This window comes from Mustela nivalis (genome assembly GCF_964662115.1).
Source record: "Mustela nivalis genome assembly, chromosome: 11".
NCBI lineage: Eukaryota > Metazoa > Chordata > Mammalia > Carnivora > Mustelidae > Mustela > Mustela nivalis.
In genome coordinates this window covers 99,703,770-99,718,956 of record NC_139030.1, presented here as the reverse complement: position 1 = coordinate 99,718,956, position 15,187 = coordinate 99,703,770, and the positions used below count along the sequence as shown (strand labels likewise).

General features: G+C 32.7%; 1 protein-coding gene across 13 annotated transcripts in view; it reads left to right on the top strand.

Annotated features, from left to right (window-relative positions):
- Nucleotides 1–11,855, top strand: part of NBEAL1 (neurobeachin like 1) — a 206,804-nt gene extending 194,949 nt beyond the window's left edge. For 11 of the 13 annotated variants that reach the window (XM_082688834.1, XM_082688840.1, XM_082688844.1 and 8 more), the window contains one exon: nucleotides 1,253–2,872. In XM_082688834.1, coding sequence (XP_082544960.1) covers nucleotides 1,253–1,529 — 277 coding nt within the window. In that variant the 3' untranslated portion in view covers nucleotides 1,530–2,872. Of the gene's footprint in view, nucleotides 1–1,252; nucleotides 2,873–3,841 lie in introns of those variants that run through there. The other 2 variants (XM_082688842.1, XM_082688836.1) reach the window with 1 other exon arrangement.
- The last annotated feature ends 3,332 nt before the right edge of the window (nucleotides 11,856–15,187 follow it).

Sequence of the window (15,187 nt, the reverse complement as noted above, 5' to 3'; positions counted from 1 at the left end):
TTTATGTTATGTGTATTTTAGCATAGTAAAATTTTTTTTAAAAAGCCAGGAAAAGAATTTTCATCGTGCCAAGCCTGGATTATAGATTTGTAAATTTGTTCAGTTATAGTTTGAATTTTTACAAACTACAGCTAGGTCTTAAAAATTGTTTTTAATTGTGGTAAAACAAACTAAAGTATTTTTAAGGCTAATGTATCTGTTCATGATTGTATATTATGTGTATGTAAAATTGGTGGGGAGTCTTATTATTTAAAGCACTGAAGGAAAAGGATGTTTAAATAGTGGATATGTTTTTAAGTTTTATATTCTTCATATTTACTAACATACATACAAAGCACTATTACTCCTTGTATTCCCAAATATATCCTTTCCTCCATTTTTAAAAAATTTATTATGGTTTATATTTACATTTATATTCCTGAGACTATCTTGGCCCCTCCCAAATCGTTTTTACAAATCATTTCCTGATCCCAGGGTGTTCTCTCTTCCCACATTCATATCAGAATCACTTCTGTACCAACATCCTTTCTCCATTTTTGTAATTCTCTTCTTACTTTTGTCATTCTTTCTCCAGCAATAAAGCACCGAGTCCCTATTTGAATCATAGCTTTCCAACATTTTCTTTTACAGTATTGTTAAGAGAATCCCAGATCAGTAGTGAGGGGAAAAAAAAGAGAATCCCAGATCAGAAAAATGAATGAGATCTTTTAGCAGGTTGGTCCAAACATAGTGTGTACATCAGAGGATTCTTTATTCTTTAATCCTAAAAGCTATGGACATTTTCCATAATTGAGTATTATGTTATGTTTTTATATAATTCTGTTTTTAAATATTACATATTATTTTATTATGTTTTATCTTATATGTTTATATATTACATTTTCTAAGACAAGGCGAATAGAACAGTTTCATCAACCTTACCCCCCAACATGCACACGAACACTTTTTGAACTTTTTCCTTTTTATTCTACTTTAACTTTTTAATCAACAAGGTAAAAATCATTTCGTGAGAGATCATATATATGGTTAGAAGAAAAACAGATGTTGAGACTAGGAAAAAAAACAGTATGTATTTTAAGTAATGCTGTAATGTGGGCCCTTGTGTGAGTCATTCAGGCTTTCTGAATCTAAGTTACACATCTGTAAAATTAGAATGCAGAATCAGTGATCATTAGGTTATCTCTCAGGTATAAGATTCTCTGAATCTATTATGTATCTGTGTAATTATGTGTGTGTTTTATTTCTCTTTTAGTTTGAATCTCAGCATGAACCCATTAGCCATGCGAATGCCTATCCACTGTGTTTGTGTCACCAAAGAATACAGCCATATTCTTGTAGGATTAGAAGATGGCAAATTGATTGTAGTGGGTGTTGGGAAGCCAGCTGAGGTAAAACACAGCATCAAGAACTTCTTTTCCCATACTGTGGGGGATTCCTTTGGTTCTCCTTTGTTCCAGCTGAATCAGAAGTCTCCATTATGGATGAACAAACTAAAAACCAAATTTGATTTTTCAAAGGGTAGTAAATGAAAAGGTCATAAATCTAATACTCAAGAGTGATGTTTATATTGTGAAATAAGTGAAAGTACATATTTGGCGGTTTCTATCACTGTATGAATAAGGAAGTGCTTTTATTATCTATCTTTCCAAATCTAGATTCAAGACACTACTTGGATTTCTAATACATAAAAGCCTTTATAAAAAATGAAATACAGACTCCAACAATAAAACTATATACTTTACTTTCAACAAGAACACCAGAATTAGCAGAACAAATATGCTTAATTCTCAGTGAGTTTCTTGTACTTAACTATAGATTTGCCAGTGGCTTATCAATCACTGAATATTCAGACACCATAAATCTGGTATTGTTCCTTCGAAAACTTAGTGGCTATATTCCAAGTAATTTAGTGATTCTTCTAGAAAATTTCTTTTATTATATAGAGTCAAATTAAGCATTATAAATTTGTACTGATTGCATCAGTCTCTTCTGAGAAATCTAAAATAATGGCAAATCTTGGAATCACTTCAAGAGAAGACACTAGTGAATAACACACTGTCACTGGTTTTAGTAAATCTACCACGGATCATGGGGGCCTTTTTGTTTTATATATATTTTAAGGTTTTGTTAGTTCTTTTACTCTTTTTCAAGATATTATTGTAACAAAACAGAGGTCTTATTAAATTGATATTGTCATTTACCTTTCGTTTAACAATCCCCCAAACAATCTCAGCAAGTCCATATCTTGGTATTCACTTATATTTAAAACATTTTAAGCACTTTTTCTTACTGAGTATGCTTCACTTTTTTATTTTACTGATTTTTTTTAAGTGAAGTGACCATTATGTGCACACATTTTCTTCTAAAAATTGATTGGGGAAAAAAACCCCTAAATAGCTTCATTTCATAGGCCTCAGTCAGTGTTTTGTACTATTTACTAAATAAGTTTTTTGTCTTCACTGAAAGATTTTTGTAGTCTACAACACAGAGAATCTGAATTATGTGTAGATTTTGAATAGGAGTATTTATCATTTTATATCTTTGGATGTATCCGCTGAAGTATAGTTCTACGTTAGTATATAATTGAATACTTAGAATCTTGCATAACTGAAATATAATTGTGTATGACAGTATCAAAATTAAATCAAGATTTAGGTATGAAAAGATTTTTATTTCAATATCTGAATTTATCTAAAAGATCAAAATCTTGATTAATGTGTATTTTAAGTCATCAGTTTTATATGTTACATTCTCAGTACAAAATTTGTATTTATAAATGAAGTGGTAATGTGGTAATAGAGTAATGGAAACAATGTTTCTGGAAATACACCTAGAAATGAAAATGTAAAACAAGCATCCCAAAGTGTCTTTGCATGAGCCTTGATTTTTTTTTATCCCTTCAATAAGTGTCCCTTAGAGAAGGATAACCATTGAAAAAGGGTGGCAGATGAATCACCATTAAGAAGTAGGTTGCACTTGGCAAAGTAATTCTGACATCATAATCATATGCTTAGACTGAGAAATGTTTCCCACATGGGTTCTTTTTTTGCCCTACCTAGAAGTTTAAGCACTTTTAGAAGGGAATTTATTCACCAGTTGAATTAATATTTAATAATTATTATATTCTGAGAAGTATGGCAGGTGGTAAAAATTTAATGATGGATAAAATAGTGATTCTTCAGAGAACTGATGCTGTTCTTGTTTTCTAAATCACATTTTATCATTCTCTTGTTAAATATTATTTTTTGAAATTCTTATATATCAAAATATACTAAAGTTATTTTCTTTTCATCCAAACATTATTTTACTTTCTTCTTATCCCTGTGATAAGCATTAATATTACTTAAATACAAGAGGAGAAGATACTCAATTTATGTGTCTTATTAAAGTATAATTTTGGAAGATTATTTTAATATAGTAAAATATACCTTTGTTAATTAAAAAAATTTTTTATTATGTTCATTTGGCCAACATTTAACACATCATTAGTTTTTGATGTAGTGTTCAAGAATTCATTAGTTGCATATAACACCTGGTTTTGTTAATTTATAAAGAAAGGGACTCTGGTAATTTGGACAAACTGGGACACTTAATTTTATAAAATTTAGAATTAACATTAGTATTAGACCTTTCTTAGTTGAAAGACAACCAATGTAGAGAAGCCTTTCTTTAATTATTATTAATCACGAATCACTAAAATGTTAATTATTCTGTTAACAAAACTACGTTCTGCATTCTATAGAATCGGTGTCTTGTATATCAATTTCGTTTCTTTTTTTTTTCTTTCTTTCTTTTTTCTTAATAACATCTATTCTTTGTTTCTCTGAATTACTTTAAACAGATGCGTTCAGGTCAGCTTTCTCGAAAATTGTGGGGATCTAGCAAGCGACTCAGCCAGATTTCAGCTGGAGAAACTGAATATAATACTCAAGATTTCAAGTGATTACTATTTCCATCTTCTGTCATGGATAAATGAAACTTGATTTATTACTTTGGCACTTTAACCACATCTCTCAACTCTCTGAAATATATCTGGGCTTTTATCACTGAAAATTACTGAGGGATTACCAAAATTCAGTATGCTATGTGTATATAAAGACATTGGTTGTATTATTATCCACTTTAAAAATTTCTGGTTAACATTGAATCCAGTCTTATTGACTAATTCTTGATCTACACCAAGGATTTGAGAGAATACAATTGAATTAGGTTTGTGGTTCATTCCTGACAATCATTAGATCCATTGAGGAAGAAAACTTCCAAAAATGAAGAAGTTGTATATAATTCCATTATTATCCTAACCAGCAAAATGTAAGGTATTTCTAAGAAGAGTACAGATGATCGGACAGTTGAGAGAAATGGCTTTTAATGTATTCTTTATTTAATCATTTTTCTATTTACTGACTACCATATTTAAAAATTCATCAGTTTATTTATGGAACTTCTGATTAGGGTAATATTTTAAAGGCATCTGTTGCACACTTGGATTTTCAAAACTCAATGTAAATTCCAGGTTTTCATGATAAGTTGAATATAAGACAGTTGAAACCGGTACATTGGGTCATTCCACTACTACTTAGCATATTACTAATGAGAACTTACTGAAATACATTATTATGCTTAAATAATAAAGGTTAAGTAGGAATAAGAGAAGAGATCTATTTTGCAGATACATTTCATTAGTAGTATAATGAAGGAAAAATGCTGATTATGATTTTGACAGGTGGACCCTTTAAGTAGCATTTGCAACACAATTTATATTTGCAAAGTTCAAAATTTCTTGGCTTATTCCTTACTAAGCAAATACTGTGTCTTTCCCCATAATTAGAAGTGTTAGCAATGATACCCAAATACATTAATATTTTTACCTATAACTTCCATGTGATTGATAAATGAATTGAAAAGATTTGTATCACTTAAACTTGTCATGTAGATACAGTAATTTTAAAAAAACATTTCTATTTCATGTTATGTATAACTTTTAAGATAATTAATTTTATTATAATAGTTAAGTATTACATATGCTTAATATTCAGTATTTTAAAGTAAAAAGCTGATAGATTTATTTTGGAATTCAAAGAGATTGTTAAACCTAGTGCTTTTATAAGGTCATCTTTGGAGTTAAGTCAGAGAGCTTTTTCAACTATAAGTGTCCTTAATCTGAGATTCCATGGGTTTGGGAGAATTTATGAATCCTCTGAAATTGTATGGAAATTCTGCGTGTTAACTGCATTTTTTTCAGGAGTGCATGTGTGGCTTTCATAAAGGGGTCTGTGATCAGAAGAGAAAAAAAGACTTCTCACAATAATAGTTTCTTATAATGTTCCTTTTTATTCCACAAATCATAGATTTCCTTACATCTAGTTGTCTTCTCAATGGCATCTTTAAGAAACTTTCCCTCTGTAATTCTTCTCTTGGGTTGTCCACAGTATTTAATACCATTTTCTTTAATCCTATGAGTGAGTAAAACAATTAAGAGAAGTACAAGTTTCAGTTTAGGGAAGCTTTTTGAATAGATATGATCTGTTTGAGTCAGGACTAATAACTTACAAAAGAATTTTCATTCCAATTATTTAAAATCCCCTGCTCTGTTCAGTAAAAGAAAACAATACCACCAACAAAAAAACGGTTATGTTTTAGGTAAGAAGCACTGAAATAAACCAATGCAGCAAGTGTAAAATAGAGCATATATAAATGTGAAAATTTCCATTTTAAGGACTTAAGAAATTTCTGATGAAAATGTCTCAAAACAAGTCAATAGAGATAATTACTTATTGAGATTTGTTGCTTCTATTTATTTCATTCAGTTTTTTATATTACATTTTTTAGGAGGTTTCAGGTCATCAGAACCAACATGATTGACTTTTGATATTTTAAATGTTGATTTTTTTTTTAAACTGTTCTGAATCAAAATGTTAGAGATTTTTCTTTTGCTTACTCATCTGGAGATTTTGGTATAAGGATGTCTTCTTTATTTTTAAGGTTACTTAATGTTGGTTTTGGAATTATTTTGGATGAATGCTTACAAAAATTACAAAGAAGTTTAACTTTTCAGGGCAAAATCCCCAAATTTATGGTGTTTTATTTTGCTGCTCTTTTTTTTTTTTTTTAAGATTTTATTTATTTATTTTGACAGAGAGAGATCACAAGTAGGCAGAGAGGCAGGCAGAGAGAGAGAGGAGGAAGCAGGCTCCCTGCTGAGCAGAGAGCCCGATGTGGGGCTCGATCCCAGGACCCTGAGATCATGACCTGAGCCGAAGGCAGCGGCTTAACCCACTGAGCCACCCAGGCGCCCCATTTTGCTGCTCTTTAGATGGAAGAACCAAACAAGCAGTATTCATTTTATAGCACAAATAGAAGACCCTTCGTTCAAAGTAAAATAAATATCCTACCTAGACTAACAGTAGATGCTCAGAACTGTGGAATGCTTCCTTATATTAGTTTTTCCAAAAAGTAAAAACCAAAAATGTAATATTTTCAGGAAAACCTAAGAATACTAATACTAGTCTAGGGGAATGGAACTTGTGTTTAGCTATTAAAGTAAGCAAATATAGTAAAAGATAAACCTCTATATGAAAAATATAGACCTCTTCTAAACAGTGTAGCCCACTGAATTAAAAATGACTAGATAGAATCACTGGAAAGATATACTTTGGGGGATTCTGGTATATTTAATGTTACCCATAGAAGATATTTCTATTTATATAATGCGATAAATGAACAATGGTATGATTAGAATAGAGTAACAGGTGATTTTAGTTCATCATATAATATCTCAACTTAGCTGCTATGAAGTTTGTTATCTAAGGAAATTTTCATCTGCTTTTGCTTCTTGACACTGGTGGTGAGGGAAATCATCAACGAAATCAATGAAAGATCTCAGCATCCTGGTGATAGAGATTTATACTAGGATAATGATTTTACTCTTAGAAAATGAGGTCTCAGATATTAAAACATACAATAACTTTTCATTTAGAGAATAAAGAACCAATTTTTCACTCTCCAATTAGTATTCCATGATGCTTAGATAAAATTGGACGAGAAAAGAAAAAATAGATCAGGGCATGAAAATTAGAAAAGTATATGATGAAACTAAAGCTTGCCCAGTTGGCTTAAAATCTTTTAAGCCTGTGAAGCTCATGTCAGCTATTAATACGTTTCTACCTGTTAGTTTCCATTAGGTAACAGCAATTTTTTTTTAGGTCACATCCTTTCTGTAGGAAAGAAAATGCCAGGCATTCATGTCATTAGCAAGGAATGTCAGTGAGGCTTCCTTTTTTTCTCTATATAAGGCATATAACAACTATCCTTAAAGAACTGGTATTGAAAATCAGTTTTATGCATTTGAAGGAGTAAATGTACTCTCATAATTAATTAGAATTTAGATTTGAAAGTTGAATCTTAACCTAAGATTTTTTATATTTTACTTGAATAAGAGTAGGCCAAGGAAATTTTAACTTGAGGGGCACTCGGGTGGCTCAGTTATTAAGCGTCTGCCTTCGGCTCAGGTCATGTTCCCAGAGTCCTGGACTGGAGCCCCATAACAGAGGCTCCCTGCTGGGGGGGGGGGGCGGGGGGCGGGGGACTGCTTCTCCTCCCATTCCCCCTGCTTGTGTTCCCTCCGTTGCTATCTCTCTCTGTCAATTGAATAAATGAAATCTTTTAAAAAAAATTTTTAACTCGAATATCAGATTTTTATTTAATGATGATAGACACATGGCCTTTTAAGTATATTTTTATTGTTATTACTAAAGAAATCACTAATGGAAATCTTTTAGTTAAATTTAAAAAGGTTAGCTCCTTTTATATATTTACATTTATAAAATGAGTAGCATTGTCTTTATCACCCTTCAAGTGAAAAGATACAAGTGCATGAACTCTATTAAATATAAATATTAAATAATATATATTACATGTACTATCATAGGATGTGTGTGTGAACGAGTGAAGGTTGGTCTTTTCAAATACATCAATACAATTGTCTTCATAAATAAGTTCCTACACCTGTCTGTGGGATAAAAGTTTTAACTGATATAATGAATTTATGTTCTTTTTCTTTTCTAAATCTTATCTCTTGCTTTCCTCTATCATCCAGACTCCTAGCTTGTCCTAATTACTGTTAATCAGCTGACTCTGTTCTTTCCCAGTAAGTAGTCAATCGTAAATATTTTTATCACTCCCAACAAATATCCATTCCCAATATTCTTTTTGCCTAATTCCTTTATCATATACAACCAACATTTGCTTTGCTTAAGATTTGACTCCACCCAGAACATTGTTCTGAAGAACTTTCCTATATCTTGGTGGTGCTTTTTCTCATGACATTATTGCAACAACCATATAGTATTATTAGCCATCATTTCAATATTATTAAAATGCCAGCCACAGCTTCTTTAATTTGAATCTAGAATTTTCTTAAGCCAGTGTTTCTTAATTGAGATTGCAGATCAGACTTGTCTGTGAAGTTCTATAAATATACAGAAGTCTAGGCACTACTCTGGACTTTCTGAATCTCTTAGTATAAAAAAATTATACCTCAGGATTTTTAAGTCTTAAAATATTTTACACTATAGACATTATAGTCAGGGGCGCCTGGGTGGCTTAGTTGTGAAGTGTCTGCCTTCAGCTCTGGTGTCATGATCCCAGAGTCCTGGAATCAAGCCCCACATGGCATTGGGCTCCCTGCAGAGCCTGTTCTCCCTCTCCCCACTCCCCTAGCTTGTGTTCCCTCTCTTGCTGTCTCTGTCTCTCTCTCTCTCTCTCTCTGTCAAATAAATAAGTAAAATCTTAAAAAAAAAAAAGAAAGAAAAAAAATTAGATCTGTTTATTTTTATAAGTCAGATTGCTTATTCACAGGCCTATATGAAAATAGGTTTAATCATTATCTTTGGAGACATTTTTCTTTTTCCTTTTTTTTTTTTTTTTAAGATTTTATTTATTTATTTATTTAACAGAGAGATACACAGCAAGAGAAGGAACACAAGCAGGGGGAGTGGGAGAGGGAGCAGCAAGCTTCCCGCAGAGCAGGGAGCCCAATGCGGGGCTCCATCCCAAGACCCTGGGATCATGACCTGAGCAGAAGGCAGATGCTTAACCACTGAGCCACCCAGGCACCCCTTGGAGATATTTTTCTAAAATTTGTTCAGAATGGCTTTCTTGCCTTTGTTTTGCTTGCCACCGAACCAGTCAAATTTCCTTTTCAGTTATTATTATAACTTTCTTCAGACCTTTCACATTTGAATATTATAACTAAAATTTGCTTCCAAAAAGTGTGTGTTTGCTTTTATTAGTTCCTAGTGACTGTCAGTGAATATTTTGTGTATGTGAATTATTTAACACTTTAAAGTATTAATAAAAAGCACGAGTTACCAAATGCTAGGTTTAAAAATAGAATTAGGTCTCTCATAGCCTTGAAGGTAGTAATCATTAGAATTTTTCTAATTAAAAAGCACTGGATATATTCCCTAAGTACTTCTGATGACTTCTCAGTATGGAAAAAATCTTTAAATTTTTCATATAAAAAGTCCTAATATTACAGAAAATAAAGCATTAACATTTAAGATATTTAGGCCTATATTGGAAATGATGCTGTTTTCTATGTTAAAAATATAAAGCCATCCTTAAAATATATATATAATCTCCATCCTAGCTATAGGAGTTGTATGATTTTCTTCAGTATAAGAAACCTGTCTAAATAAGCGGCTATCACATACTTTTAGCTAGAGTACATAATTCATCAGACATATCTTAGATTATCTCACTGGCATTTGTTGTCACATGTGGTTGATTTCTAAACATATTACAGGATTTAGACCTATGAAGCTAATGGCTGTAGTGAAAAATGAAAGGACAGAGATACAACTGTATTTACTTTTGTCTTAATGCCTATAATCTTATAAACTGAAAATTCAAGGGAAAAGAACAAATAGAAAGTCACTAATACAACATTTGTTTTCTGTGGTATAGATTTTTAATGTTTCCTTTGAAAGTTATTTTACAAATATTACCATAATACTAAAAACAGCACAGTTCTGTCATTGAATTACTCATTCATTTTTCAAAGTTAACTGTTAGTGGAGTTTTGGGTGTTTTGTGTGTGTTTTTCCACTTATAATATGATGGCTGTCTCATTTAAAATCTATAACTATTTTTGAATGTACAAAATGATTAGCTATTTGTAATATTATAATGTAGCACTGTAATTTAAGAATAGAAGGTTAGGATTTAGGTAGGGTTGAAAAAGAAAATTATATTTTTTTGATTAAAATATAAACTTTTTAAAGAGTTTTATTCCAATTGGACCTTTTAAAATTTTATTTTGGTAATAATATATTTCAAAATAATAAGTATTAAAACCGGAGGTTCTCTGGTAGCCAGGGTACTAAGTAGTTAAAGTTAAAATGCTGTTTTTGATGTCCCTTCCTTTGGAAACATTTCCTACACTATCCAAGCAATGCGTTTTTAAGATTTAATGGGCTCAAAAACAAATAAATTTAGTGGGCTCAACCTATAAATTCAACAAATGCCTGTCTTGCATTTTGAAGGAAAAAGCTTACCTGTGATTGGCATTATTTTGCTCTTCAGAATGTTAAAATCATAGTAATCATAAACACTTTAGAAGTGGTTCTGGTAAGGAGATACCAGTTGTTAGACCTAACTGAAAAAATTCAGCCTCTTAATTTCTTATATAGGGATTAAAGAAAATAACTTTATTTTTTCCTTTGGGATTTTGATTGCTTTTAAAAGTAGCATAGTTTCTACCTTCTTCTAAAATTATGACATATTACAACAGATCTTGCTGTCAAAGATCTTTTACAGTTTAGACTTTTTTTTCCCCCCTCTTCTAACATGTTACTTCTCTCTGTGATTCAAAAATACTCCCATCAAAAATACTTGTGGATACTTTGTCTCATAATTAGCTTTACTTTACATAAGAAGAATTGTTAGAAAACTGTATGGCTGGTCTGTTTTCTTCAGAAACTCTTCAAGAGTATGGCGTTCCTTCCCTCAGTGGTTAGCTTTTATATACTTAGAGCAAAAAATTTAGCAAAAAATAATCAGAGATTTAGCTAGACATTGTCTATCAGATGCACTGCTATGAAAAGGAATCCATTAAGACAGAAAAATATCAACCACATATGATTTGTCTCTTATGTTGGTTTTTCTGGGACCCAGATGAAATAGGAACGTTTCAGTGTTTTCATAGAGGGTGACAGTGACTTGAATGCATGTGAGTGCACATAGTCAGAGGAGGACAGCTGAAAATTCAGAATTACTTGTTTTAAAGAAAAATACTTGCAAATTGTGCTGCTACTTAAATATTTAAGGAATTCAAACAGTTGTGTAGTTATCATTAAGCAGTCCTTCTCATTTATTCTACTGGAATTGACCATGAAAAAGAGAATTTTAAGCCTTATTTATAACTAATTATTGACTGTGCAAACTGTGACTCAGTGAATATTTGTATGCCAAAAAACGGTCTTAAAGTTGAGAAAATTTTTAATAAAGATGTGTAAATAATTTTGATTAGTCTTCTCATTATAATGAAGTTACTGTTAATTTGGTGCAATACATTCTTTCCTTCCTCATCTTTTTAAGGTTGAATATATAAGATGTATGTTTTGTTTTGTTACATTGTGTTTGAAAATTTTTCAGTGTGTGTATATGAGCTAATATTTGATTTGTTTCTGTATAGCATGATTGAAGATAATTGAGAATTTTGCACTTTTTTTAGTCCTTTGGAAATTTGTATTCTAACAGTTTTTAAGAATATACATTTATTTTGTACATAATACATTAGCTTTGTATATGAAAATGGGTTCAAATCAAATAAAAAAATTATGTTACTTTCTTCAGTTGATTTGTAATTCTCACATCATAGTCTGATTAGAATTTAGCCTTGGTTAAATTATTTGAGTGAGCAAGAGATTAAATACAGCTTTTGTTAAGCAACAAATTGATCACTGCTTTCATATGAGAATTTCTTCTGCAGTCCTGTGTGTACAAGATAAATGTTAGGTTAATTGACCAGTTTTTGTTATATATAACAACAGATATTATGCCTTTGGTTTTAAAGCCACCTCAGAAACTTGTTACATTTCCTCCCTCAGGAAATGATCATAAGCCAGAGATGTCCATTTGTAGTTCATTGAATAATACATTAAACTGGGCTTTTTTTTTTTTTCCTTAACTTTCTTTCCTTTCACATAATTAAAATCTTTTATTCATCAACTTTTGACAGTCTAAATGTTGACCTAATCCTCCTATGTTTGTTAATAAATCCTAATCCATAATAAAACAGAATCCAAGCTCTGTGTCAGGGTCTTTCTAAGTACTTTTGCCTAGATCTAGAGTAACAACACGCAGAAATGAACATTAACCTTTTTCTAGCCTGATGCCATTGATATATGATACTACACTTATATTGAAGAAGGTGTTAGAATTGGAAATTTCCTGCATTAATTTCATCTGGTAAGATCTCACAGTCATAGGACAGTCAAAGCCAGATCAGTAAAAGGTTTAATTAAGAGTGTCTTGCTTTTGTGAGATAGTCTGTAACACCATAGCAAGCAGTATATTCATTTCTAGTGTTTTTTTTCTTAATACAACCTTCATTCTTTGGGTGCTTGGGTGGCCCAGTCTGTTAAGCATCTGCCTTTGGCTCAGGTCATGATCCCAGGGTCCTGGAATCAAGCCTCACATTGGGCTCCCTGCTCAGTGGGGAACCTGGTTCTCCCTCTACCTCTGCCCGCTACTCCCCTACTTGTGCTCTGTCTCTCTGTCAAATAAATGGATGAAATTTTAAAAAAAAACCTTCATTCTTTAATTAATTTCTCACAGTTGTCTTACATACCATCAATAGATCCTAATGTACTAGTGTACTAGGGTCACTACTATTTTTTAAGTATACTGAAACAGGAAGTTTTGATCTACGATCAACAATATTGGTCAAGATTCTGAGATACTATCTTGTGTCTAATAGACTGTGATAGAATGAAAAGGGCATGTACCTGGAACTAAAGATCTGGTTTCAATTACTTCATGTACAAAATAGAACGTTAGTAATGGTTTAGGTATCAAATGAAATTATATTAAAGGTTCAGAGGTAAAAAATATACTATTGGGGGTGCCTGGCTAGCTCAGTTGTAAGAGCATGCGACATGATCTCAGTCAGGATCATGAGTTCGAGACCCACTTTAGTGAAGAGATTGTTAAAAAAAATAAAAATCAGAACAAGGAAATGCAGGATCATTGATTGCCCTGTGAATGTAAATTGTAAGCCCGGCATATCATTAATCAGAGCAGACACAGGCAGTCATCTGAAGAATGATGAGATGTATCAGGATGGCTGTTAGGTAAGTTGTGATTCATAAGATCATAAACCAAAAATTTTTTTAAAAGAAATACACCATTGTAAAACAATTTTTTTTTAAGATTTTATTTATTTTTTGAGAGAGAGACAGGGAGAGAGAGCATGAGCGAGGAGAAGGTTAGAGGGAGAAGCAGACTCCCCATGGAGCCGGGAGCCTGATGCGGGACTTGATCCCGGGACTCTGGGATCATGACCTGAGCCGAAGGCAGTCGTCCAACCAACTGAGCCACCCAGGCGTCCCATTGTAAAACAATTTTAATTTCACTTTAATGAAAGGCCAATTGACATATTAGTTATAAGAATCCAGATTATTGCTACATATGTTTAAATATTAGGTAACAAGTATGGGATTCTTAATAAAAATGTACTAAAAGGTTATTAATAAATTATTAAGGGAATATGTGATACATATGCTATGGAAAATATAGAGACAAATCTTATTCAAGGAACTCATTGCTTACATTATCTTTCACAAAAAATCTCTATCTCGGCAATGAGTAATCTTTTTTTTTTTATACACGTATAATGTATTTTTATCCCCAGGGGTACAGGTCTGTGAATCGTCAGGTTTACACACTTGGCAGCACTCACCATAGCACATACCCTCACCAATGTCCATAACCCCACCCTCCTCTGCCAAACCCCCTCCCTCCAGCAACCCTCAGTTTGTTTTGTGAGATTAAGAGTCACTTATGGTTTGTCCCCCTCCTGATCCCATCTTGTTTCATTTATTCTTCTCCTAACCCCCCACATTGCATCTCCACTTCCTTATCTCAGGGAGATCATATGACAGTTGTCTTTCTCCGATTGACTTATTTCACTAAGCATGATACCCTCTACTGCCATCCACATCGTCGCAAATGGCAAGATTTCATTTCTTTTGATGGCTGCATAGTATTCCATTGTATATATATATACCACATCTTCTTTATCCATTCATCTGTTGATGGACATCTAGGTTCTTTCCATAGTTTGGCTATTGTAGACATTGCTGCTATAAACATTCTGGTGCATGTGCCCCTTCGGATCACTACGTTTGTATCTTTAGGGTAAATACCCAGTAGTCCTATTCTGGGTTATAGGGTAGTTCTATTTTCAACTTTTTGAGGAACTTCCATGCTGTTTTCCAGAGTGGTTGCACCAGCTTGCATTCCCACCAACAGTGTAGGAGAGTTCCCCTTTCTCCGCATCCTTGCCAGCATCTGTCATTCCCTGACTTGTTAATTTTAGCCATTCTGACTGGTGTGAGGTGATATCTCATTGTGGTTTTGATTTGTATTTCCCTGATGCCGAGTGATGTGGAGTAATTTTTCATGTGTCTGTTGTCCATTTGGATGTCTTCTTTGCAGAAATGTCTGTTCATGTCTTCTGCCCATTTCTTGATTGGATTATTTGTTCTTTGGGTGTTGATTTTGCAAAGTTCTTTATAGATTTTGGACACTAGCCCTTTATCTGATATGTCGTTTGCAAATAGCTTCTCCCATTCTGTCAGTTGTCTTTTGGTTTTGTTGACTGTTTCCTTTGCTGTGCAAAAGCTTTTGATCTTGATGAAATCCCAATAGTTCATTTTTGCCCTTGCTTCCCTTGCCTTTGGCGATGTTCCTAGGAAGATGTTGCTGCGGCAGAGGTCGAAGAGGTTGCTGCCCGTGTTCTCCTCAAGGATTTTGATGTATTCTTTTCTCACATTGAGGTCCTTCATCCATTTTGAGTCTATTTTTATGTGTGGTGTAAGGAAATTGTCCAATTTCATTTTTCCTCCTGTGGCCATCCAATTTTCCCAGCACCATTTGTTGATGAGACTGTCTTCCTTCCATT